Here is a 24998-nt window from a genome sequence, read left to right as displayed (position 1 = left end):
GTTGAGTCACCTCCCCTTCAACTAGTACCTATCTACCCGCATATTTCCGCCTCATTATGAGGAATCAAGCGCCCGTTGGATCTCGCCGAGGTCGGGATATGCCTGATACGGGCGTAAATACGCGGTAACATACCGTACACCCCCAGGTCCCCCACAGCGCTATCTGTCGGGATCGACGGGCAACCAAGCGCCAATCAGGCGGTGTCCTCCGGTCATCTGTTGTAAGTTACCGTATCCCGGTTGCATCATCCTCCGCTGCCCTTGCCTGCTCTCTTAGCTAAGGTTCAAGAGCTCCCTGGTTCATCATCCTCCTCCTTCTCCTCTTCTACTCCAACCTCCCCCCTCTCATCCATCCTTTTTAATTCATCTTCCATCTTTCCATTATCCATCTCTAACTACTGCCCTTTATTCTTTTTTTGTTTCTGTCTTTGGTCTTTCGTGAAACCCCTAAGTTGCCATCATGAAAGGCGTCTTCGGCCTTGCTCTCCTCCCGCTGCTGGCAGCTGCGTCACCCGTGGTCGTCGACTCCATCCACAATGGAGCTGCTCCTATCCTGTCTTCCATGAACTCCAAGGAGGTCCCTGACTCATATATCGTCGTGTTCAAGAAGCACGTCAACTCTGAGTCGGCTTCCTCTCACCACAGCTGGGTGCAGGACATCCATGACTTTCAGGGCGGTCGAGCGGAGCTCAAGAAGCGTTCGCTGTTTGGGTTCGACAACGATGCTTTCCTTGGCCTGAAGCACACCTTCGCCATTCCTGGGTCCTTGATGGGCTATGCTGGACACTTCCACGAGGACGTGATCGAGCAAGTCCGCAGACACCCTGATGTGAGTAGACATGGCCGTTCATCCCTTCTAGAGAGACCTATCTAACATATAAACTCTTTAGGTCGAGTATGTCGAGAAGGACTCCGAAGTCCACACAATGGAAAATGCCTCCGTCGAGAAGAGCGCTCCTTGGGGTCTGGCCCGTATCTCTCACCGAGACAGCCTTTCTTTCTCCACCTTTAACAAGTACTTGTATGCCGAGGCTGGTGGCGAGGGTGTCGATGTCTACACCATCGACACTGGTATCAACATTGACCACGTCGACTTCGAAGGCCGTGCTACTTGGGGAAAGACCATCCCTAACAATGACTATGACGAAGATAACAATGGACACGGAACTCACTGCTCTGGAACCATTGCTGGCAAGAAGTACGGTGTCGCCAAGAAGGCCAATCTCTATGCCGTCAAGGTCCTCGGATCCAGTGGCTCTGGTACCATGTCTGATGTTATCAAGGGTGTTGAGTGGGCTGCCCAGTCTCACAACAAGAAGGTCGAGGCTGCTAAGAGCGGCAAATCCAAGAAGTTCAAGGGCAGTGTCGCCAACATGAGTCTTGGCGGTGGCAAGTCTCCTACTCTTGACCTGGCTGTCAATGCTGCCGTTGATGCTGGCCTCCACTTCGCTGTGGCTGCTGGTAACGACAACGCTGATGCCTGCAACTACTCTCCCGCCTCGGCTGAGAACGCCGTGACCGTTGGTGCCTCAACCCTCGGTGATGAGCGTGCTTACTTCTCCAACTACGGAAAGTGCACTGACATCTTCGCTCCCGGTCTCAACATCCTTTCGACCTGGACCGGCAGCAAGCACGCCGTCAACACTATCTCCGGAACCTCGATGGCCTCTCCCCACATTGCTGGTCTGTTGGCTTACTACGTTTCTCTCTACCCTGCCCAGGACTCTGCCTTCTCTGTTGGCGAGATTACCCCAAAGAAGCTCAAGGAGGCCATCATTGCTGTGTCTACCGAGGGTGCTCTTACTGATATCCCCAGTGACACTCCTAACGTAAGTCTCTCGGGAAAACAAAATACTCGTCGAGCACTGCTAACATATATTTTTAGCTCCTTGCCTGGAACGGTGGTGGCTCTGACGACTACGACAGCATCATTAAGAAGGGTGGTTACAAGGCGGCCGGCTCCAAGACTGCCTCTTCCAAGGACCGTGTTGACGAGCTCGTCAACAAGGCCGAGAAGCTGGTTACTGAAGAGCTTGGTGCTATCTACAGTGAGATCATGGATGCCGTTGTGGCATAAACTTGGAGTCTCTTCCTTGTGGACGTAATTCGTGGCAGGTCACGAAACTGGTAGTCGGGAACGACACCATGGCGCAGGATATTTTGTTTGTTTTTTAATGGACTTTGTTACGTGATTTGGGAAAGTGGGTGCATTGATTGCCTCAACTACAACTCGATATTTTTTATATGCTTTTATTTTTACCGTAGTATACATGCCCCGAACTATACGATCGAGAGCGGATCTAGAGAATTTGTTTTGCCAACAAACTGATAATTTGATAATGCGAGCGAGTTCTACGTATAAAAGACCCGTCGTTCCAATAATATCCAGCCTGAATTGCGTCATGAGTACCAATATACTGTATTCCCAACAAAGATATTTTCGTGCCTTTGTCCAGCAGAACACGTTACACTACATAACGGAACCGTTGAGGATCTCCATGCTCCGTATCTTCGTCTTGGCCAGCATCATCCTCTCTATCTAGACGCGTATTCTCTCGGCACAAAAGCCACATTTGAAGCAAACCCGCAATCACGACAACGATGCAAGCTCCACAGGATACCCACATCCCCTTACGATAGTACGGCTTATCCGTAGTGGAGAAGATGTTCGTACCTAACACAGGACCACACTGGCCCCCCGTAGCAAGCAGGGAGAAAGCACCCGCGCGCTTCGACTCGGTAGCATGGGTATTACCCACCCAAGTAAGGATGAGAGCCACCGAGACGAAGATCTGCACGACGAGGAAAAGACCAAAGTACCGAACAGCGGCGGCGGTCTGGGTCCCCAAAATGATGTACCCGATGGTAGCGACTAGGGCGGCGCCAACGACGAAGGGGCCGCGGAGTTTGATGCGGTCGGAGACGAAGGCGCTGGCGATAATACCGATCCAGCAGAGGATGTAGGGGGGTGCGCTGAGACCGTTTGATTGAATTGTGGTGAAGACGCCCATTTTTGAGATGATGGTTGGCATGAAGAGTGGGAGGGAGGCGAAGCAGACGTTGCAGCCGAAGTACATTAATGGGGGGAGGTAGCCTAAGGGTTGGTGAGTATGGTACCTTGGGGGAAAGTGAAGACTGGTCTGGGTGTAGATATATACGTACTCGTGAAGTCAACGAGAGCAGACAGTACTTGTTTTAGCTGCAATCCTTCAGAACTTCTATCACCAGGCTGTCGTTCAGAAAGTGCGATTGCAATCTCTCGCTCGCGCTCATTGAGGAATCGTGCTTTTCCTGGTGCATCGGGGATGAATAACCAAGCACAGACGGATAGGAGACAGGTCGGTGCGCCCTCGACGATGAAGAGAATCCTCCATCCCCCGATAGAAGCTTTGGCTTGAGAGATCCCATATGCCAGTGCACCTCCATATGCATTTGCGAGGGCAGAGCCAGAGAGGAAAATGCCAGTCCGGAGTCCCAACTTCTCGCGAGGGTAGAAGTACGACAGGTATAGCGGTACACCAGGCCCGTACATGGCTTCCGTGATACCTAGACAAACACGGCAAGCCATGAGGCCGCCCCAGCTGGAGCAGGCTGCTTGAATTGTGGATATGAACCCCCATAAGAAAACGACGCAGGACACCCAGATATGTGGCGGGAATGCCTTCCAGCCTAGTGTCGTCCATTGGGAAAGAATATCTAATGATAAGTGAGTTTCTTAGTAATTCATCCAGGGCTATATCATTAGGTAACTCACAGGCTATATAAAACACAGTAGCAAGCCAGTCGTAGCGTCGTCCACTCAGGTCGATGTCGTCCTCCATGCCAGCGATCTTAGCATTTCCCAAATTTGAACGATCGAGTACCGAGAGCGAGTATAGGATGAAAATCAGTGGCATGAGATTCCAATCTAGTTTGCGGTAGACACGGTTTTCTTCCTCGAGTGTGAACGTTGGCGGTGGTATGTTTGGTTTCTTAGCTACATCTTCTTCGTGGAAGATAGTGGCAGACTGCTCAGCGGCGTCTATGGTTGGTTTCGTGATTTCAGTTGCCATATTTCCTCTCTAATGATTAGACAGAAGTGATTAAACTGATCGAAAGACTTCTCAGGAGCCACTGATGAGACTGCTCTTTATACTGGTCTTAGGAATCATTTTTGCGGGGTAGAAGGATATAATCCAAAGCCCAAACCCCGCATAATTCAAACATGGTGTGGTTGATAGCCTAGATGTGGTGCTGGGTATTCTATTGGTGTCTTGTACGAGGGACATATCCGAATGGTATATTTGTTTTGCGTGCGACCAGACATAAGCATTGATTGGTATTGGCCTCCGGGGACATCTGTATAACAGTCTTGACTTTCTTAGCAGCAGATGCTAAGCGTGGATTGGCTTCTATGTGACGATCGTCGTAGCACTTGCATAGCCCCAGGTTCAAAATGCGGGGAAGATACATAAAGACTCTCTTTGGCTGGGGTATAGCCGAGGGTTTCTGCATGCTTCCCCAATAACGGGGGTTCTCATTCCGCGTGCCCATGTATCAAAACGGAGAGTCATGCTCCGTGATAGATTAAAGTATATCTTTGATATCGCGAATGTCATTCCGCGTATCCAAATTCCAGCACCACTCACTAGCCTTCTTTGCTTTTTCCAGACCAACAACGGAGATGCACTGATCCAGGAACTTTTCCGTAAGCTGATCATCAGTCATTGGGGATTTCACACTGCCCACTGCATGATCCACGTGTTTCTCCAACACTTCTCTTTCTCGAAGCTTAAGTACAATGTGGCACTCATCTGGACGTATACTGCTGTCCCCAGTCGCATGCAACTTAGCCCTGACCTTCAGCACATTAGGTTCATTCACCACAGCGTCTTCATATTGTGCCGGAGTTGCCTTCCCAAAGAGAAGCCCAACAGCACCTCCGTGGTAGACACTAAACTTGGCTTCGAGACCATCCCGAGGTTTAGTCTTTCCTGTAAGCTCCAAAACGAGATGATGCACAGTGACTTGCACATCCTCGATCTGTTCATATGATATTCCGCGTTGTCGTAACTCGCTATGTAGCGATATGCACCCATCAATAATAGGATGAACCACAATACCACACGGGAAAGGCTTAAACGAGTTCTTGACAATCTCCCAGCAGTTTTCCTTCCCAAAGCTCGCGACCATATCATCGAGCTGGTCATGGGATTCAACAACATTCACCCAGCCCCTTTTAGCTTCCAGTGCTTCCAGGGAGCTGGTGTATCCTTCAGATGCAAGCACGGCAGCCATAAGTCCATTCTGGGCTGCGCGTCCCGGGTGGAACGACTTTGTATGAGAGCCAAACATCTCACGGAGCCCTGTTACCTGCGTGGCTGCTATTCCAATTGCGTGTGCGGTTTGCTCAGAGGTCAAGTTCAGAAGCTTTGAGACTGCTACCGCCGCTCCAATAGACCCGGTTGTACTGGTAATATGCCTGAAAAGAAGAGTAAGCAAATTTGACACTGAATAAGAACCGCAAGAAAGGGAAACACTTACCAACCAACATCATAATGGCTAGGCCATACCGCCAATCCACACTTACATTCGACCTCGATCCCCGCGACCAATGCTGTGATGAACTCGGCTCCTGAAACGGGCCGGTCAAGAGATTCAGCAAAACTCAACAGGGCAGATGCTACAGGGCCGGTGGGATGAATGATTGTCTCGAGATGAGTATCATCGTAGTCGTGTACATGCGACGCGATGCCATTGAGGATAGCGGCATGCTGAGCGTCCACCTGGGTGCCCTGCGATCCGAGAAGGCTTGATGTTGGGGCTCCGAAAAAACGAGAGAGAGCCTTTTGAGCAATAGTGGCCGCGGGGTGGTTGCTCCCACCGACAGTGCAACCTGCCCAGTTGTAGAAACTTCGTGTGGCAGCTTGAATTGCTTCTGGTGGGAGTGAAGAATAGGAAAGGGAAGTGACCCAGTCAGCAATGGATTTGGTTGCCATTCTTGTGATTGGAAAAAATGAGTGTTGTTGTGAAGTGTGGGGCAATACTTATATTTGCGAGAGAATACACAGATGGAAGTCGTTGATACTTCGTAGACAATCCCTAATAGTACAAACAATTACCTCATTTCCTCATCTGTATTTTTGGCAGTATGATCTAGTAACACCCATCCAGCGATACAAGTTGTATTCCCTGTTCCACAGCGTGATCAATTCTCTCCAACCGATCATGCGGGGTTGATTCGGCAATGCCCGTTTCCGAGGTCATACGGGCTGATTTCCTGCTCAGCCCTGTTAGTTGGTAGAAAGGACTCAAATTATTCATGTTGGATTGTACGTTGTATATACACTGTACAGAGGGAACAGAGACAAGACATATGTAGTAGGAATATAGTGCAGTGTGTGCTGACACCAAGGATGAGATGGAAATGGTGACATCAACGAGGCAGATAATCAAATGACAGCCACTTCCCTCTCTATATGCAGCCCCGTCGTATCAATAGAAAGTAACAAGACAAAAGAAACGATAAATAAATTCTAGATAACCACTGCCACCAATAAATGTAAAGTATGTATGATATGAAGAAAATCCGCGCTAATTCTCAACCTGTCCGGTTGCCGAGTACGCCTGCGCTATGCCGTAAGCAAATAAAGCAATAAGATCCCGCGGGTAATATGATTAAGAAATGAAAAGACGCCCTCTGCGTGCATCATCAATGGAGATGACGGGTCACGGTCATGGCCGGTCTTCCTCCATCTCCAACTTCTCCTTCTCCTTCTGCTCAGTCTTCTTCACTTCTTGAGCCCCCTCCATCTTCCCCACCTTCTGCTCCACCTTCTTGTCTTCTTCTTCATCTTTCATCTCTTCTTCATCCTCCTTGTCCTCTTCGCTGTCCTCGTTGTTTTCGTCTTCGTCTTCGTCATCCTCACTGCCGGTGTCCTGGTCGTCCATGTCTAGGTCCTCGTCTGAGTCACTTCCACCAAAAACGTCGTCGTCAACATCACTGTCGGCCCAGAAATCTTCATCATCAACCTTTTCGGCAGGCTTGTTCATGGTTGACTCGTGGGTGGGCATGACAAAGCCGTCAGGGATATCCTTCTTCGATTCCTCCACGTTTCCCTTGACAATCGCCTTGTATTCATCGGGCTCTTTCCGCAACATTACACTGGCGTCCACGTTGGCAGGCGATGACACCTCTGCATCGTCCAGGAGGGATAGGATGGAGATGAGGACTGACTCGACACGTTGAGCTGGGGACCATCTCTCCGAAGCCAGCTCACCCGACATCTCGTCCTCTCCGGGCGCATGCAGGATGGATATGCAGAGTTTGCCATCCTTGTATATATTGGGGTGGTAAAGGGGGCGTAGGAAACGGAACTCTAAAATTCAAGTTTAGGCGTTAGTAACCGCTCGTGTCACTGTAAGAACATCACAAGGGGAGAGTAAGAGAAGATGGTCTTTACCAGGAGGGGAGTAAGGGTAGTTTTTAGGAAAGTTCATGGAGGCCCTGAAATAACCACCATAGTATAGAGACTCGGGGTTGACGACGATCAGTCCTACGTTCCAGCTAAAGATGTCGTCGTCTTTGAGCTATAGTCTACACGTTAGTCACGAAAGACATTTCAATAACCAATAAGCCACCACTCAACGAACCTCAATGTTGACCCATTCTTCCTGCGCCAGGGATTTGTATTCGTTCATCAAAATGCGTTCGGCCATGGCGACAAGCCAAGGAGGCGAGGGTCCTCAAGGGATAATACAGAACGAGGTCGGTTTTGAAGAAACCAAAAGAATTGAAGCACAAGGGTGAGCCTGGGAGGCGATTTGTGGCAAGAGGGGAGGGGTTTTCAGTTGGCGATGAAACATCAGAAGGAGGGGAGAGAATCTCTAAAGGCAATAACTAGTCAGTTGGTTAGTTAGTCTACGATGGTTAGTCAGGTGGAGGAGAGTGAATGAACAGTTTTGACTAGCAGTGGCAATCCCGACGGAAGGTTCCGGGTGACGCTAAAACCCAGGCAGTTTCTTACGCAGCAGACACCTGCTGACTCACCGAGCCAGGGAGAAATCCCCAGAGTCGACGTTGTTGATGTTCGTTCTGCCTTCACTCTCGTCTCTCTGCCTTATTATGATCTGCATGGATGACCTGGGCGATCAGAGGTTCTTTTGTGATGACGATGATGATATTCAAGGTGGAGGGAAGCCGAAAAAGTGGGGTTGGAATGGAGGCGGGATTTCCCAGACCGTTTTTTCTTGCTCAATCTTCCTAATGCATCGCGACTCACGTCACGAGGTGGTTTTGTTCCTTATCGCTACCAAGTACTAATGCTAAATCCGTCTAGATCGTTGGGTTACTTCTACTACTGACAGTTTGACAGTCTGACAGGGTTGAATGAAAAAATCAAGCTAAAACGTGGAGTACGTCGTACTCGGAGACCTGGCCAATCATTCTGTCGACTAAAGCGCTACTGCTCGACGAACTGTGACTCAGGGCCGTTTGGTAGATTAATGGATACCGTCGGGGAACGTTTTGGGATTGCGACAATGGGCGATCCAGATTGCCTGCGATGGACTCGAGTCAAAGGTCGGTGTGATTATATTGGAAGGATTGCGCAGGAAGCACTGACAGCCCCCCATTGATTTTTGCATGCAGTTGCTATAAAGGATTGTCTCGAAAAAGAGTCGTGGAATTGATATGGGAAAGAACAGGGATAATTATGATGATGGTGATGATCAGAAGGATGGGAAGACGCAATGGCGGTTATAGATGGAGTGATACTCTGAATGTCTCATAGAACATCAAACGTAGAAGAAGAGTCATAACGGCAGTGATAAGCATCCTATAATAATGATATGGATATTTTATTATATTAATAACCAATGAGTCAAGACTGATCCAATTCGGAGCCAAGAGCAATATCCCAAGATACGATCGATGCAACTCTGTAGTCCATGGCAGATGATATTCCCAGCACTAAGAGACAGACGCAACTCCACCCAGCAGCGAAAAGCCCTTTTTAGTGCATGATAGTCCCTCATTAGCTCTTCAAGTGACGACAGAAAGCAATCCACCCTCTATTATCCGAGAGACCCTCCATTCTTAGTCTTATATTTTCAGGCATCTTCTTTTTTTTTTCTTCCTTTACGTTCCTCTTTTCCCTATCTTGGTTGGTCCCATTCAATCCTGAAGGTTCTTCGACCCGCTTGGAAGCTTGTGGGCGGTGGATCGTCCAGTGCCGTAGCAGCAGCTGAGCAGCAGCTCCGACCTTCTTCTTCTCGCTCCCTCGCTCCCTTCGCTCTTCTCTCAACCCTTCAGCGGTTTTTCTTCATCTTCATCTTCTTCACCTGGTCCCTATTTATAACATTTTACCGCTCTGGACCACCTAGGTTCCAGCCATCACTATCCTTTTTTTGCTGCCCTTCTGGCCTTGCAATGTCAGGTTCGTCCTGCTTGTCGGTGCTAGAAGGCTGTCAGCAGTAACCCCGAGTGGCCGTGGCAACATTCCGTGATTGACGGACGCCTGGTCATCATTATCAATCTATTGCAGAACCCGAATGATCCTGCGCAACTTTTATCTCGACTTTCGCGGTTTCTTTTTGGTCCGTTAGAAAAATTTAAAACAAAAAAATGACGTTGCAATGTTCTGGCTCTGTTTGGGCCATCGATGATTTTTCTCATTGCTTCCAGCGCAAGTATGTAATTCTATGCAATTTTTATCTTTCTGTCGATATATTTGGATTTTTTAAGTCCTTCTGCCTGGTTACTGACTAATTTGAATAGATATCTGGAATTCCTCTTTCCACTAACAGTATGCGGACTTTCCCTCCTGTTCATCGTGCTTCGCATCTCGTACCGTTACGTTATTTCTCGAAATGGAGTTTCCTACAAGGTTTTGGTGGATAATGAAATGGAAAGTGATGTGCGCAATGATCCTGCTGAACCGGAGGAGTCGGATCCCATGCTTTCCAAAGCAATGCAGGCCGAACAACCTCATTTCGAAGTAGACCGACCCCGAGGTGAACTCACCCTTCTCGTACTTGAGATAGCTGCGCTGGCAGGAGAAGTGGCCGTATTCGCTACCATTTTGTGTACGGGTGTGTGGGGTCGTCATGGCACCCTTCCTGCTGTGGGCAAGCTGGTCTCTTGGGGATATATCTTGTTTCTGGCCTTGGTTAGGTTGCTTCTTTCAGTTCTGGATCTTCATTCGCTCCCCAGGCTTTGGAATCATACTGCTGCCTTGTATGGATTTCAGTGGCTTTTCGCTGTTGGTACTTTCCGATCGGCGATTATTTACCCACTATCGAAGCGTGCTCTTATCTTTAGCATTGTTGAATTTACCTTGTCTACTTTGCTGTTGATAATCGCCATTACCACTCGCAGAGGAAACAAAGCGGTGTTGCTCGAACGCGAAGAGGGCCTGGAACCCCCAAAGGACCAGACTGCCAGTCTGTTTTCCCTGGCCACCTTTTCTTGGTTAGACCCTCTCATCCTCAAGGGCTACAGACAGCCCTTGGAAGCCGAGGATGTTTGGAATGTGACCACTTCTCATAAAGCTTCCAATGTCATAAATGATTTCCGTCGAAGTCAGCCAAAGGGCACTTTGTTGTGGAAGCTTACAAAGTATTTTTGTGGTCCAATCTTGCTGCAGGGTGCATGGACTGCTTTCTCCAATCTTTTCACATTCATACCGACACTCCTTATCAGAGCAATCCTGCAGTTCGTGGAAGATCCAAGGTCGACCACGCCAAACGCTGCTTGGCTCTTTGCCATCTTGCTCGTTTGTTCGGGCGTAATTCAAGGAACTGCTGATGGACAGGCCCTTTGGATTGGCCGAAAGGTTGGCGTCAAACTTCGAGCTATTATCATCGGTGAGATTTACGCCAAGGCATTGAGACGCAAGGCCGGTTCGTTTGTTGAATCTACTGGAGAGAAGACTGAGGACTCGACCAAAAAGGACAAGACGAAGAAGGGTCTGTTCTCTTTTGGTCGTAACAACAAGGCGGCAGCCAAGGCGGGTAACGATTCTGGAAACAAAAATGATCCCGAGGAAACCGAGCCAGCCCAAGCTAACATCGGAAACATCATCAATTTGATGGCGATTGACTCCTTCAAGGTCAGTGAAGTGGGCGCCTACCTTCATTTCCTGTGGGTCAGTGTGCCAGTGAACGTCATCATCGCTGTCACACTCTTGTATCGGATTCTCGGATTTAGCTCGTTCGCTGGTATCGCTTTGATGGTTTTGATGCTGCCCGTGAACCTTTTGATCGCCAAACAGTTCACCTCTGTGCAGAATCGCATTCTAAAATGCACTGACGCTCGAATTCATGCTACAAATGAAATCCTTCAAAACATTCGGATCATCAAGTACTTTGCCTGGGAAGCGCGATTCGAAGACATCGTGAATGAGAAACGAAGAGAAGAATTAAAGGCCTTGCGTTTCCGTTACGTCATTTGGTCTAGTGCTGCAACAATTTGGTATGGAACGCCGATTCTCATCACCTTCACTTCCTTCTTTCTCTATACGATCGTCGAGAAGAAGCCCCTGACTCCATCTGTTGCATTCCCTGCGCTGTCTATGTTTTCGTTGCTGCGGGTTCCTCTTGACCAGCTAGCGGACATGGTTGCTCACGTCCAGGAATCTAAGGTCTCCCTGGATCGAGTACAGAAATACCTGGATGAGGAGGAGACGGGCAAGTACACCCAGCTCAGCGATAGCATCGACTCTGAAGAACCTCCCAGGATCGGTCTGGACAAAGCTACGCTCACTTGGGGTATCTCGAAACGACGTAACCAGGATGATGTCTCTGATGATAGCACAGGAGGCTTCCGTTTGATAAACATGGACTTGTCATTCCGTATTGGAAAGCTCAATATCATTGCTGGATCAACAGGATCTGGTAAGACATCACTTCTGATGGCACTATTGGGAGAGATGGAGCTGTTGGAAGGCAGAGTTCACCTGCCTGGTGGATCGGCCAACCGAGTCGAACTCCCCGTTGATCCCCAGACCGGTCTCATCAACAGTGTGGCTTATTGCGCGCAGGAGGCATGGCTTCTCAATGCTACCGTCCAGGAAAATATCGTCTTCGCTTCTCCCTTTGACCAACGTCGCTACAGGGCCGTGATCAAGGCATGTGCTTTGGAACGTGATCTTGCCATTCTCGATGCGGGCGATCGGACACTCGTTGGCGAGAAGGGCATCAGTCTTTCCGGTGGCCAGAAACAGAGAATATCACTTGCCCGCGCCGTTTATAGCAAAGCCCAACATCTGCTGCTCGACGATTGTCTTAGTGCTGTTGATTCGCACACTGCAAAGCACATTTTCCGAGAGGCGCTCACCGGGCCTTTGATGATGAACAGAACTTGTATCCTTGTTACTCATAATATTGCTCTGACAGTACCACAAGCGGAATACGTTGTTGTCCTCGACAATGGCAAAATTGCATCACAAGGCCATCCGGATGCCGTCGCTGCTTCAGGTGTTTTGGGTGAACAGTTGTTCAAATCACGGCCGACTTCTAGAGCAAGCTCTCAACGCCGTATGCAATCCGACCTGGGGGATGAGCATGTGGATGAGGAGCCACATGCCAATGGCTCCACTGGGAAGGATCAAACAGAAGAGCCTGTCAAGACCAAATTAGCAGAGTCGAAAGGCGTTGGCAGCATCAAAGCAGCCACTATCAAGATGTACCTCCTCTCCATGGGTCCGTGGTATTATTGGATTGCAGCTGTAATCGTTTTCTGCTTGCAGCAACTCGGTTCTGTGTCAACCAATGTTTGGATTAGACAATGGGCGAACGCTTACAATACCGAAAAGATCAACACAGATGATGCTGGCATGTACGCTGCTATGTCGAATCTCAAACTTCCATCCTCGAACGTTGGTGCTGTTTCGCGGACATCCACCCTGAACGCCCATCAACTCGATACGCATTCTGCCGTTGACCCTCATGCCGATGTCCCCGTCTCCTACTACCTTGGAGTTTACGCATTACTTGGAGGTCTCTTCGTCTTGATTTCCCTGCTAAGAGAAGCTGTTCTTTTCTGGGGCTCTCTTCATGCTTCTTTCAAGATACATAAGCGACTCTTGAAAAATATCATGCACGCCAAATTCAGATTTTTCGACTCGACTCCGTTGGGTCAACTTATGAATAGATTTTCGAAAGACGTTGAAGCTGTTGATCAAGAAGTTGCCCCGGAGGCTATTGGCATGCTTCACAGTCTTGGGTCCGTCATCATGGTAGTGATCCTTATATCCATAATCACTCCGCAATTTTTGTTCGCCGCCGTTTTCATTACCATAGTGTACTCTGCTCTAGGTGCTATCTACTTGAATGCATCTCGCGATCTTAAGAGGCTGGAGTCTATTGGGAGGAGCCCTCTGTACCAGCAATTCGGCGAGACGCTGAATGGTATTGTGACTATCCGTGCCTTTGGTGACGGCCCGCGGTTTATTATCGACAACCATCGCCGCATCAACTCCTATAACAGACCGCACATTTACCTCTGGGCCAGTAACCGTTGGCTCGCACTCCGCATCGATTACACGGGTGCTTTGGTTTCTTTCTTCGCAGCTGCTTTTGTGCTCCTTAACATTGGAAAAATTGACGCTGGTGCTGCTGGTCTTTCGTTGACTTATGCGGTCACTTTCAATGAGAACGTTCTCTGGCTTGTCCGACTTTATGGCTCAGTCCAACAAAGCATGAACTCTGTTGAGAGAGTGAGCGAGTACCTGGAGGTTGAGCAGGAAGCCAATGCAGTCATTCCCGAGTCGAGACCCGCAGCAGACTGGCCTAACAAAGGTGCGGTTGAATTTGTCGACTACACCACCCGTTACAGGCCTGATCTCGGTCCTGTCTTGAAGAATGTCTCTTTCTCTGTACAGCCGGGTGAGAAGGTCGGCATTGTTGGTCGTACGGGCGCCGGTAAAAGTTCTCTTGCACTTGCGCTCTTCCGTGGACTGGAGGCGGAAACAGGAAAGGTCATAATCGATGATGTGCCAATTGGAGCTATCGGACTGCGCGACCTACGAGAGAAGATCACCATTGTTCCTCAGGATCCTACGCTTTTTACGGGAACCATCAGAAGTAACCTTGATCCCTTTGACCTATTCACCGATGAGGAGATTTTCACAGCTCTGCGTCGGGTGCATTTGATAGGCGCTGGTACATCTGGAACAAACACGCCTGTGACAACTACTACCTTTTCTGCCACCGAGCCATCTAACGGCGTCAATGGAAATGTCATCACTGTTGCAGACAACAAGAACGTCTTCCGTAACCTGGACACAGCGATATCCGAGTCTGGCTCTAACCTTTCACAGGGTCAGCGCCAACTGCTCTGTTTGGCACGTGCTCTCCTCAAGAACCCTAGGGTTCTGATGATGGACGAAGCTACAGCCTCCATCGACTACTCGACTGACTCCAAGATTCAAGAGACACTACGAGAGTTGCGGGATAACACAATCATCACTATTGCACACCGCCTGCAAACGATTATCGACTATGACAAGGTCCTGGTTCTCGACCATGGCCGAGTCATTGAGTACGACCACCCTTGGACACTGATCAACAAGGAAGATGGTCTCTTCCGGGGCATGTGTGAGAACAGCGGTAACATGGATGGCCTTCTCGACGGAGCCAAGAAGGCATGGGACCAAAAGCGTCTTGTTGATGATTCATAGACTTTTATTCATACAAACACATTCTTAATGATTATTATTACTATCTTTGATGGGCTTTTTTTTTTTTTTTTTTTTTTCCCCCTCGCGAGGCTACAAAAAAAGTTTTTTTTTGGGAGGTTGTTATCATGTATCTTTATTGCAGTTCGATGTTGTATAAATGCATTGTGTTTGTTTTATATTCTTCATCCTACAGTTTTCTTCTGTTTATAAAAGCAAGAATAAAACAAAGTGATTGCATTGATATTGCTTGCAGTTAATTTAATTCTCTCTCCTCATAATCCATATGAAGAAAAGGATAGATAGTGCTTTTGAATGTGGTTTCCCTTTCTCTTGAGACTCGAATGGAACCAACGCAGGGCGTAGGGCTTGGGATTAGGGCAATTGTTTCAACGATGCAGAACAACGACACCAGAGACTTTGATTCATCTACTCAATCCCAATTATATTGCAAGCATCACGGATATGGAAAGCTCTGGACAAGCTGAAAAGCCACTTGCCTATTTCGAATTTGACCAGGATAGCTACTTCCGCATCCCCCAAAACCGTCACGTTGAGGGAGCAGCCACGGGGACACTTGCCAGGTGATGTGAAATACGTGCCATGGGCGCAGTGATATAAGATGGAATTTTCTTCATTTCTGAATCCCAGTAACTGACATACATACACTCTTTTCTGCTCATGTCGCATCCATCTTTTGAGGCCTTTCATCAGCACCCGTATCTTATCCTTCATTCGTTATATCGATTTAACAATACCTTCTCTATGAACATCATCACTATGCCTTCCCCTTCCCCAAACGGCAGATCAGCTGGCAGAAGATCCTCTCGCTCTGCGACTCGAGCCAGGAATTCATCGGTTTCCTCCCTTCAGCAACAAGCTGTTCAAAAAGCCTGTCATGAGTTAGGAGGGATGATCGAAGGAGAGCGCTCGTCTTCCACTTTCGCCTGTGGTGGAACAATCCCCATTGGAAATATGGAGGAAGGAAATTCTCCCCCAGTGACAATCTTTTGGTCCACAGACCGGAAACCAAATTCGAAGAAATTAGTACTCCCACTAGGCGAGGAACAGGATTCCAGTCCAAATGCCCTGAAGCAGCTAGTATCCGGCTGCTCCCCCGCTACATTTGGTCGGGGCGAGAAGGACGTTCTTGATCAAAGCTATCGGCTCGCGGGAAAGCTGAACTTCGATCAATTTTCTAGTACTTTTCATTTGCCTAGCTTTGGGATTTTGGAGAACATCGAGCAGATTCTACTCCCCAGCATCAGCACTGCTGACGAGAACGCTTTGCAGTTCAGAAAGCTTTCCGCAGATTTGTACAAACTCAACGTGAGTTGGCAATCAATACTTGGCTGCTATATGGCTAATCTTATATAGGTCTACTCGGGGCCGACTGGTCTTTTTCGCAAGCATGTTGACACCCCACGCTCCGCTAATCAAGTTGGCTCTCTGGTTGTCTGCTTGCCATCTCCGTTCGAAGGAGGCAACCTGCTCGTCCGCCACCAAGAACACGAAGTTAATTTTGACTGGGGCCCTGCGAGTGACTTGAGCATACAATGGGCGGCGTTCTATAGCGACTGTGAACACGAAATCAAAACCATCACCAAAGGAGACAGGGTGACCTTAACATACAACCTTTGCGTGACGGAGCCAGTGGGCAGTTTGACTCTACCCAAACCAATTGTTGACATCAAGTCTCTTCCACTATATGAATACCTGCGAGATTTGATTAGGCAGCCCGGCTTCCTGGCAGATGGCGGTGCTCTGGGCATTTTCTGCTCCCACGCCTACGCCCACTCTTCTGACACGGCAGCAACCAACCTCCCGCGGACTTTAAAGGGATCCGACTTGGTTTTCTACGCCGTACTAAAGTCAATTGGCATAGGTGTCAATGTTCTCCCGGTGATGGATATGGCGGATTGGGATAGACATGGCGAACCACCGTCTGGAAATTGCGTTGGCAATGCCCTCTACTCTTACTTCACAACCGATGAGGGGGGATATGAGGAGGAATACGAGTCAAAGGTCAGGACTACCTGATATTATATCTCATTCTGAGTGCTGATGATATTAAACCTCTCAGATCGCGAAGAGATGTTGGCCGTATAAAATACGGCGGGACATTACTTGGCTTACGGCGCCGAAGCATCTTGAATACGCATTCACTCACTTGGCTTACGGCAATGAGGCCTCGACCTCCACACAGTACTCATATGCTACTATCATTGCCGAATTTCCTTCCTGGAATGAGAGAATACGACAGACTTTCCTGACTTCATAGTCTACACATTCAGATATCAAGATAGTTTGCAAGTTTGAGATTTTGCTGATACACTCGCTTTTGCTATGTTAGATAGTTGGTGTAATATGTTTTGGAGAAAGAAAAGATTTAAAAAAAAAAAAAAAAAAAAAGCAAAGACTGTCATTAACGGAAGAGTGGAATAGGGCTACAATGCTACATCAATATCAGGACTTATCGAAAGACCATTGTTCCTAGAATCATCCGTCTTTTTTATGCCACTGGGTATTTCATGTTATAACTGATTTCTATTCATGATTATTTAATTACAGCACTCGAGATCATTGGATACAAAGACCAGAGAGCCGGAGCTTATCCCATCCGTTGACTTGATAGGTATATCTGATAGGGGTTAGTGAACCATCCACGAACCAGTATCCGATGAAGATAGCACATACTGCTTAGATGCTGACGGAAACACCAGGCTCAGCGCCAACACCAGCACCAACGTGGGCACCACCACCGACGTGAGCGCCAACGCTGGCACTTCCTCCAACGTCACCACCGACACCAACACCGAAACCGACACCGACGGGAGAGGCGTTGACAGAGACGGCCAGGATGAGGGCCATGAGGGCGGAGACGACAGGGAACTGCATCGTGATTGTTGGAATTAAGAAGATCTAGAAGAGTCAGCGATTGAATGAGTGGCAGATAGGTAAAGGGAATGATTCGCACCTATAGATAGAGGAAGACAGATGAAATGGAGAGAGAAGAACGAGTGAATAGATAACGAGTGACTGGATGCGATGCGATGCGATGCGATGCGATACTGCTGGAAAGAAACGATTTTCAACAGCGAACGAAGAGGATTTTATATCCTCGACTTGGATATGAAAACACCTCCTATCCACCCTTTCGATTCATAATTCCTTTGTCTGTGTATGCATCTTAACCCGAATAGGGGTGGGACGCCGAATGGTCCATGCCCTCCAACGAGGTGATCTCGACAACCCTTTCGGAGATAATAGCTCTTTCTCGAGGAAATAAAATTAGAAAGGATCTACAGGCACACATAGTCCTTGGTAGACAGTGAAGGGGAATTACTTGCGAGATGGGGGTGAGAACTGAATAATGCATCACGAACGGCGGGTTTCAGCATGAGACGACTGAAAATTGAGACCTCGCGTGTGTGCCTGAATATCAACGAATATCGACGATTTACGAGATCCACGCGGGATAGTTACTAACTACTAACTACTGACTGACTAGAGATCGGAAAGCTGAAAAGTTGGTCCGTCCATAATTTTGACGAGGGAGCTTGGTAAGCTATGTTTGGGCTTTTTATATACATAGATGGGGTTGGGTCTAGTGCGTTTAGATTCTTATCTTGGGTTTAATTTCCTTTTGGTTTCTCTAAAAATGCGAGAAACCACTGAAAAAGACATTAATATTAGTATGTCTATCTAGATTTCTAGCATGTGTCAATGTGCCTCATAGTACTAACGGTAGCAGCTCTATCTACGCCAATCACAGCCTCGAGGAACCTTGGCTCTGTCTTTCCGACGACGATGTCGACGCCCACCGAACAAGCCCATCCCCCGCAAACCGTCCCATCGCATCCTCGTCCAGAATAATCCGTACCCTCCACGGCTCTCGCAACGACCGCACCGGCAAAATCCAGAAATGCCCCGGCAGACTGTGAGACGGGATATCGACCTCTAGCGGATCGCAGAGGGGTCCGAAGTTTTCGTAATATTCCATTCCGCGAAGACAGCTTACGAGGATGCCGTGGTATGCGGGTTTATACGAAGTCCAGTCTCGGGTGTGGTTCATGGTTGCGAGGGCGCCGCGGATGTATGTCTTGTTCAGACGTTTGAATGTGGTGAGAAGGGAGAGGGCTAGGGTACAGATGTGGTGTAGGTCTTCTTCGCTGATGCCGGGTAGTGAAGATGGGGGTTTGGTTGGGATTGGGTGGGGGAGGAGGTCAGGTTTATAGGGCACTTCTAGTGGGACGATGGCGTTGCCTGTATATGAGGGTGGTAATCCGCATTGGGCTCGGGTATCGGCTGCGATCATGACTTTTGGAGATGGTGATGGTGGTGATGACTCTGTGGCGGAGGTATTCTGTGGAAGGGATCGAGTCCCTGAGATCGCGAGAAGTGCGGAAACGATCAAGGTGGAGGAGAGGGTGGTGTCTTTGAATTGTTCTGCCCAAGGCGCTGGGAGACTGCACAGGAGTGAATGGCAGGCTTCCTGGAGAGCCTTGATCTTCCCTACGCTGAATTCATGGACGCGACCGATCACATTACCGTGGGCGTCGTGATCGTCTGGCTGGTTGGACTCTAATGAAGGCGTCGCTGAGGTCCAACGAAGCTCACCTGGGGAACTAGAAGATGCAAGGTCGCTGATCCGCTGCCTGGATTGCCTGTGGATGTCGGGGATGGTTGGCAATGTGTCAATAGGAGAGTTCGGATCTCGACAGAGCTGCGACAGAGTCCTATATATCATCGACATGCCCCAGCCATCCATTGCCTGGTGGGCAAACGCAATGTAGAGGACGAGGTCGTCCCGGACAAGGTTGGCCTTGAATCGAAGGACAGGCTTTGGCCCAGCCGGACTGACGATCGGTAGAGGCAAGAATTCCTCATCAGGATCACCATTATGGGTCCATTGCGAACGGTCAGATGTGTGTTGTTGGACGGATAGCATGGGGGTCTTCTGCAGATCTGATATACCGGCCGGCTGGACCTGGAAGACATTCACCCTGTCTGGTGTGTCTGCAGCTGGGGCGACATTCCCTGAGAGGAACGGATGGAGGGAAATGAGTCTGGAGATGGCCTCGTCTAGGCGATGGAGGGCTTCGGATGGATTCTTGCCCGTCAGATTGAATCGCAAGAAAAAGACCAAGTGTGTGGAGGCGACGGCATGGTCCAAGGGGGTGAGATGGTATGGTTCGAAAGTGAAAGGCGATGAAGCCGTAGAGGCTACTGAGTCTGACGAAGCCATGCTGACTGCTGAAGAATGTGGGTTAGCCTGGGAGAATCGATCTGGACATGCTGGAAGCTTTATATGCAGTAGAAGCAGTAGATAAGATCACAGGCGCAGCAGTGGGATTTGGAATATGCTTTGATCAGTGGTTCTCATGACTCGCTGTATAATAATGCAGCAAATCCCGAAGATCGAGTAGAACATGTTTGAAAAAGCAAATATATTGAGGCGCACAATAGACTGGATGGCTTTGGCTGCACAGTTCACCGCCACATCACATATCATCGTATTATATGTCAACGCAGACGGCGTCAACCCAAGTGCACTTGAATCTTAACATCATAGGAAATGTCCAATGCTAGGGGTTCGTTGATGTGATATTCCACGCCTCACAGTATATCCCTTGATGCCCCCGATATTGATATGTAATGTTACCCATTGGATATTCGGTGCATCATGAGTCAGTATTGCCATCTTATGGCAGATTTCACTGGATCATTATGGAAGCGGTGGTCGTACAGAACTCCAAGACAATGGCTGGCAACCACCATGAACCAGTGTGTTTGACTGGAATGGGAAAGGCCTTCTGTAGTGTCACCCATTGCCCAGGCTGTATACCCTGGCTCGCTATAGCAGCAGTTTGATGTGAGTTAGCTTCAATGAGTTCTATGCCACGTCTTTCTTACCTTTCAGTCATCCCAGGTCTCCGAGACAGTAGACCAACTGTCGCAATTGTCACACGGACAGCTGTTGTGTAATCCTCTGACGTGGGGCTCAGATCGCGCGGCTTGAGAAATTGTCAAACATGAACTGCTTCAATGACTCCAGCGTGCAAAGAGCTGCGCATTCTCCACCAGGATCTGCCGCAGCATCTTCCCCCTCTCCTCTACACCAGGCCACATGCCCTGCCATGCGCGTACATACGGCTCCATGGTTCCCACAGCCTCCCTGGCCCGCCTCCCTCTCCTCTGCATCATCCGGCAACCCACACCACATCACCGGCTCTGACTCGCCCGCTCCCTCGGCACCCTCTCCCTCTGATACCTGTGCGAGGTACTCTGCTTCCAACCCATGTATATCATACATTCCCTGCGCGACTAATACCCCAAAGCGATTGGGCCCTTCCTGGGGAGTTACCGTAGCCAGACGAGATGGATTGGGAGTAAAATAGTCAAGCCAGAAGCGCGCATGTGATTCTGAATAGGGTGGTGCGCTGGGGTAGGCCGTGTGCAGGCGGGCCATGGTTGTCTCCAGCGTGCTGAGGGCGACTGCAGTAAGAGTCGCAAATGGTAGAAAGGGCTGCCGGCGGCGCGTGCACTCAATCGGGTAGGCCCAGCGGGGGAGTTTCAGGATGTTTGTGGATACTGGACGGTGGCGCGGCTGGCATAGCGGGGAGGAGTCAGGGAGGTCCTGGAGGTCGGGCAGGCGGTAGAAGCGCGCGGTGGTGTGCTGGGTGAGGAAGGGGAGGGAGTAGTAGGAGCGCCAGACGGAGGAGTGTAAGAGGGCGTGGTGGGCTGTATAGGTAGGGAAATCAGAGGAGGGGAAGTCACCTTCCAGTTGGGAGGAATAGCGGTAGATGGCTGCTGCTAGCTGTGCGAGGTAGAACATACCCAGGGAACTGTGATTTATTATTATACAGTCCTATTACCATAAAAGGATATAACTGACCAATTGAAGCGTAACTTGCCCTCACCAAAGGACCAGCCATGGGCGTGCAGCTTCTCGACAACATCAGACACCCCGTTGCCGGTCCACAGTCCCTCGTCCAGATAGATAAATGCGATCCGAACCAAGATGCGGGGTGTAGCTGAGGATAGAGAAACCCCCCCAAATCCCGCTATATGGTCCCCGGTATACTATATCTTATATACTATACTATAATAAAAACTTTAAAAATATACTATTATATATAGAATAATGTAGAGTAAACTTATACCTAGAATACTACAAGTACATAATAAAATAATCTTAATTCCTCTTCAATATATATCGAATTCAGCGTGCTCTGTCTGTCTGTGTCTGTCTGTGTGTATTCACTGTCGTCCTCCCATTGATGTATCTGGAAACGCTGAAATGAAAGGGCAGTGACCAACAAAGGAAGCTCGTGGGTCGAAGCTTCGATGGACGTTATCGAATATTTCTTTGTGTTGTTGATATTAATAGCTATGTTGTAGTCACATCAGTTCGACAAAGAAAGAATCATTCGAAGAGAAAAGAAGATCAATATACGCCATCAATGCTTACTGAGCCCTCGTAATAAATAACTAATGTAAGTTGATACTATCGCCAGCATGACACAAAACCTCTTCTTTTTGCTGCTCTTGCTACTGCCAGTTCCTGTCACTTCCCTGATGGCTCCATCGCTCAAGGAGCTGTTCCCTGTGCCTCGAATTTACACAGTCCATGCTGTAGCACGGGTTCCATCTGTCTCAGCAATAGACTCTGCGTGAGTATGAGACAGCCATTCGTCCCTCGAGAGGAAGCTGTACGGATAAAGACTGGGGAAAGGACTGCTCCAAACAGTGTCTAGGATGTATGTTATACAATTCTTAATACTGCTGCATCGGCATCACCACCAACCAGACCCATCGTGTATGCAGAAACGGAGAAGAACCCTTTCCGCTCAACGACGCCAATGTCATCGTGACGTGTCGGATGCTTCGTTTACTTCGAATTCTCCGGTTGTGCCGATTATATATGAACGGAAGGGGAATCAAGGCTCTGGATACTATCGTGAGCCACGGAAAGTGGTTGAGCTTGAGGAATTGACTCCAGGTCGGGCGGGAAGTAAACCAGAGGCATTGCGTTGAGTAATTTTGATTCTAATAGGTAGAAGTATGAAGTAGAGCCGTATTATCCTCAACGATGACGCTATCCAGATGTAAATTTGTGTTTGTTTTGTTTGTCTCAGATAAGCGTGCATTAGCGTCTTGGCACCGAGATCCATCGTGTAGCGCGGATCATCGATCATCACGATTCAAGACCGAACAGTGAAACCTCACGAATATGACAGGATCATCATTAGATGGATCCTCAAGTACATACAGGGACAAACAGGGCGAGCAGGAACATCCGGCATGCAAACCAGTCCGTGTAAAAATCATCAAGGGCCATGACTCTACAGGCATGATCTCATCTACCCCAGCCAAGCTTCCTAGCTATCAGGCTTCATGATATCATCGAGTGGCAATTGTTCAAAAATCTTGTACTTGTCGCGGTGGTTAACGCGAGAGTACGCGTCTACCCGATCATCTATGAAATGCATGATTGAGATACTTGGACTTGGGCGCAGTTCATCCAGGCTGGTTGGTTGCTATCCCGGGCGTTCCGGGGTGTCATGATGCAAGGACCGTGCGATAAACTTTGTACATTGGGGATAACAAGGCAAATCCTCAAGATTTGCCATCGCACAGTTGCATTCGTCTCTCTTGATACGTGAAAACTAGCGATGGTGAAATCTCCTGTCCTCCGAGGGGTGTCCCCGGGCAAAGGTATAAGTTGGCGGATACTTCTGCCTCCCGGAAGCTTCGTCCAACGCAATCCTATCACGCTTTGAGCTCCAGAATCCCCTTTCTATATTCCCTTCAATCTACCAACCAATCATCATCATGCGTTTCTTCGCCCTCGGTAGCCTTCTCTTGGCTGGAGCATCGACCTCCCTCGCCGCCTGCGAAAACTGCACGCCTTCTTCGTCCGACAATGAGGTTCTCCAGTTCGCCTGGGGCATCCAGTACTTCCTCACCCAATTCTACGCCTCTGTCCCGCTCAACCAGTCCCTGATCTCCACCTTGCCCAACAGCTCTTCTGTGAACTATGGCACCAACCTTCGCAATCTGGAGCGTCAGAACCGTTGGAGCACTCGTGCCCTCAAGCAGCTCGGCGATAAGGTGGGCTTCCAGGTTCCCACATGCAACTACACTCTCCCGAAGGTCGCCAATGGCACCTCATTCCTGGAGACTGCCCTGCAGCTCGAGTCCACCATCAGCGGCGCTTTCATCGGTCTTGCCGGGTTCACCCAGGCCCCCGAGGTTTCCTTCCTCCTGGCCCGTGTGGCCACCCAGCACGGCGTGCAGGCCACATACATTGCGAGCAACACCGAGTCCACCGTCTTCAAGTCCAACTCCACCTTCGCTATCGAAGCGTACACTCCGGAAGAGGTCCTCAGCTCTGGAAAGGGCCCCGGAAAGCTGGGCAGCTACCTGGGTGGCTGCTTGTCTGCCCCCCCTGGCCCCTGCGGCCAGGACTTGGTGATTGGTCCTCTCACTGCCAATCTGGTCCAGCCTTCCAGTGCTGCTGCTGCTTCTAGCTCTGCCGATATTGCCAGCTCTGTGTTCGCCACTAGCACTCCTAGTATCTCTAGCTTTGCCGCATCTAGCTCTGGTGGTGCTGCCGCGTCGAGTACCCCTGCCTCTGCCTCCGCAAGCCCTAGCTCGACTTAAGCTAGTTTCTCTGGACAAATTAGCCAATGGAATCAGGGGAAGAGAAAAAGAAACGCATTCGCGTTTAAAAGAAGGATAATAGGTCGGAGTAATGGACGTTTTGGCGTCAAATGATGATTTTGAACAAGAGCACTTCCTTCGCTCCTGTAATTAATGCTACCAACGTGCGTAATATTAATGAATCTGATTGATATTCTGGGAACTTTTCAGTATAAAATTCTATGAAGCCTTTCGCTTACTTACCTTGTTCGTTCGCATGATAAATTGCGTTTGATCTATACTACTCTCAGGCAGCTTATGATGAAAAGTTCTCTGAATATAGTCATCAGTCTTCAAAAATTCAATATTTACATCCATGATAGACCTTTCGGTGCGTTGCAAAATCATTACACAAGCAGGAACAGTATATATTTCGTATCAATTAAATCCATTCATATGATAGTTTGAACAAAAGAAGAGTACATTGCGAATCCTCGAAGGGCGCCCAAAATGATGAGTCAATGATTTCCCGATGTGTCCTAGGCGGGGCTCTCGCTCGTGCCGGGGTCGGTTGTACCATCAAATATATCGACTGGTTGCAACAGTCGGGATGTTAAGAAATATCACAAAATATCCAGATTGGAGGTTCCGGTGTATTCCGTATACCTATTCGATTTCCTGCAGATAATTTGA

General features: G+C 48.9%; 10 protein-coding genes across 10 annotated transcripts; 5 read left to right on the top strand and 5 right to left on the bottom strand.

Moving 5' to 3' along the window:
- Nucleotides 1–460: 460 nt before the first annotated feature.
- ASPWEDRAFT_167705 (S8 family peptidase) lies at nucleotides 461–2077 on the top strand (the record flags this gene model as incomplete). Its single annotated transcript, XM_040830189.1, has 3 exons — nucleotides 461–829; nucleotides 891–1829; nucleotides 1886–2077. 3 exons carry the CDS (start codon nucleotides 461–463, stop codon nucleotides 2075–2077), a joined length of 1500 nt encoding a protein of 499 aa, XP_040695374.1.
- Nucleotides 2078–2465: 388 nt separating this feature from the next.
- ASPWEDRAFT_102264 (uncharacterized protein) lies at nucleotides 2466–4052 on the bottom strand (the record flags this gene model as incomplete). The annotated part of the gene is made up of 3 exons (XM_040827459.1): nucleotides 2466–3094; nucleotides 3163–3696; nucleotides 3755–4052. The coding sequence occupies 3 exons, from the start codon at nucleotides 4050–4052 to the stop codon at nucleotides 2466–2468; spliced, it is 1461 nt and encodes a 486-aa protein (XP_040695373.1).
- A 514-nt stretch (nucleotides 4053–4566) lies between these two features.
- Nucleotides 4567–5978, bottom strand: ASPWEDRAFT_101342 (MmgE/PrpD family protein; the record flags this gene model as incomplete). Its single annotated transcript, XM_040827373.1, has 2 exons — nucleotides 4567–5461; nucleotides 5524–5978. 2 exons carry the CDS (start codon nucleotides 5976–5978, stop codon nucleotides 4567–4569), a joined length of 1350 nt encoding a protein of 449 aa, XP_040695372.1.
- Nucleotides 5979–6714: 736 nt separating this feature from the next.
- Nucleotides 6715–7698, bottom strand: ASPWEDRAFT_99354 (putative ubiquitin conjugating enzyme (UbcC); the record flags this gene model as incomplete). Its single annotated transcript, XM_040839659.1, has 3 exons — nucleotides 6715–7358; nucleotides 7443–7569; nucleotides 7633–7698. The coding sequence occupies 3 exons, from the start codon at nucleotides 7696–7698 to the stop codon at nucleotides 6715–6717; spliced, it is 837 nt and encodes a 278-aa protein (XP_040695371.1).
- Nucleotides 7699–9604: 1906 nt separating this feature from the next.
- ASPWEDRAFT_102580 (putative ABC bile acid transporter) lies at nucleotides 9605–14660 on the top strand (the record flags this gene model as incomplete). The annotated part of the gene is made up of 2 exons (XM_040827492.1): nucleotides 9605–9669; nucleotides 9758–14660. The coding sequence occupies 2 exons, from the start codon at nucleotides 9605–9607 to the stop codon at nucleotides 14658–14660; spliced, it is 4968 nt and encodes a 1655-aa protein (XP_040695370.1).
- Nucleotides 14661–15437: 777 nt separating this feature from the next.
- Nucleotides 15438–16984, top strand: ASPWEDRAFT_179400 (2OG-Fe(II) oxygenase; the record flags this gene model as incomplete). The annotated part of the gene is made up of 3 exons (XM_040831791.1): nucleotides 15438–15986; nucleotides 16035–16682; nucleotides 16741–16984. 3 exons carry the CDS (start codon nucleotides 15438–15440, stop codon nucleotides 16936–16938), a joined length of 1395 nt encoding a protein of 464 aa, XP_040695369.1. The 3' UTR covers nucleotides 16939–16984.
- A 1372-nt stretch (nucleotides 16985–18356) lies between these two features.
- Nucleotides 18357–20028, bottom strand: ASPWEDRAFT_35295 (uncharacterized protein). The gene has a single exon (XM_040834197.1). It carries the CDS (start codon nucleotides 19903–19905, stop codon nucleotides 18427–18429), a length of 1479 nt encoding a protein of 492 aa, XP_040695368.1. The 5' UTR covers nucleotides 19906–20028; the 3' UTR covers nucleotides 18357–18426.
- Nucleotides 20029–20661: 633 nt separating this feature from the next.
- On the bottom strand, nucleotides 20662–22371 carry ASPWEDRAFT_64905 (uncharacterized protein; the record flags this gene model as incomplete). The annotated part of the gene is made up of 4 exons (XM_040838772.1): nucleotides 22132–22371; nucleotides 21842–22050; nucleotides 21556–21743; nucleotides 20662–21505 (listed from the first exon to the last, which is right to left on the bottom strand). The coding sequence occupies exons 1-4, from the start codon at nucleotides 22178–22180 to the stop codon at nucleotides 20662–20664; spliced, it is 1290 nt and encodes a 429-aa protein (XP_040695367.1). The 5' UTR covers nucleotides 22181–22371.
- On the top strand, nucleotides 21866–22371 carry ASPWEDRAFT_35293 (uncharacterized protein). The gene has a single exon (XM_040834196.1). It carries the CDS (start codon nucleotides 22179–22181, stop codon nucleotides 22335–22337), a length of 159 nt encoding a protein of 52 aa, XP_040695366.1. The 5' UTR covers nucleotides 21866–22178; the 3' UTR covers nucleotides 22338–22371.
- Nucleotides 22372–23207: 836 nt separating this feature from the next.
- On the top strand, nucleotides 23208–24685 carry ASPWEDRAFT_35291 (uncharacterized protein). The gene has a single exon (XM_040834195.1). It carries the CDS (start codon nucleotides 23496–23498, stop codon nucleotides 24324–24326), a length of 831 nt encoding a protein of 276 aa, XP_040695365.1. The 5' UTR covers nucleotides 23208–23495; the 3' UTR covers nucleotides 24327–24685.
- The last annotated feature ends 313 nt before the right edge of the window (nucleotides 24686–24998 follow it).

This window comes from Aspergillus wentii (assembly GCF_001890725.1).
Source record: "Aspergillus wentii DTO 134E9 unplaced genomic scaffold ASPWEscaffold_1, whole genome shotgun sequence".
Taxonomy (NCBI): domain Eukaryota; kingdom Fungi; phylum Ascomycota; class Eurotiomycetes; order Eurotiales; family Aspergillaceae; genus Aspergillus; species Aspergillus wentii.
Note: the sequence above shows the minus strand (reverse complement) of the source record. Positions and strands in the feature narration are given on the sequence as shown.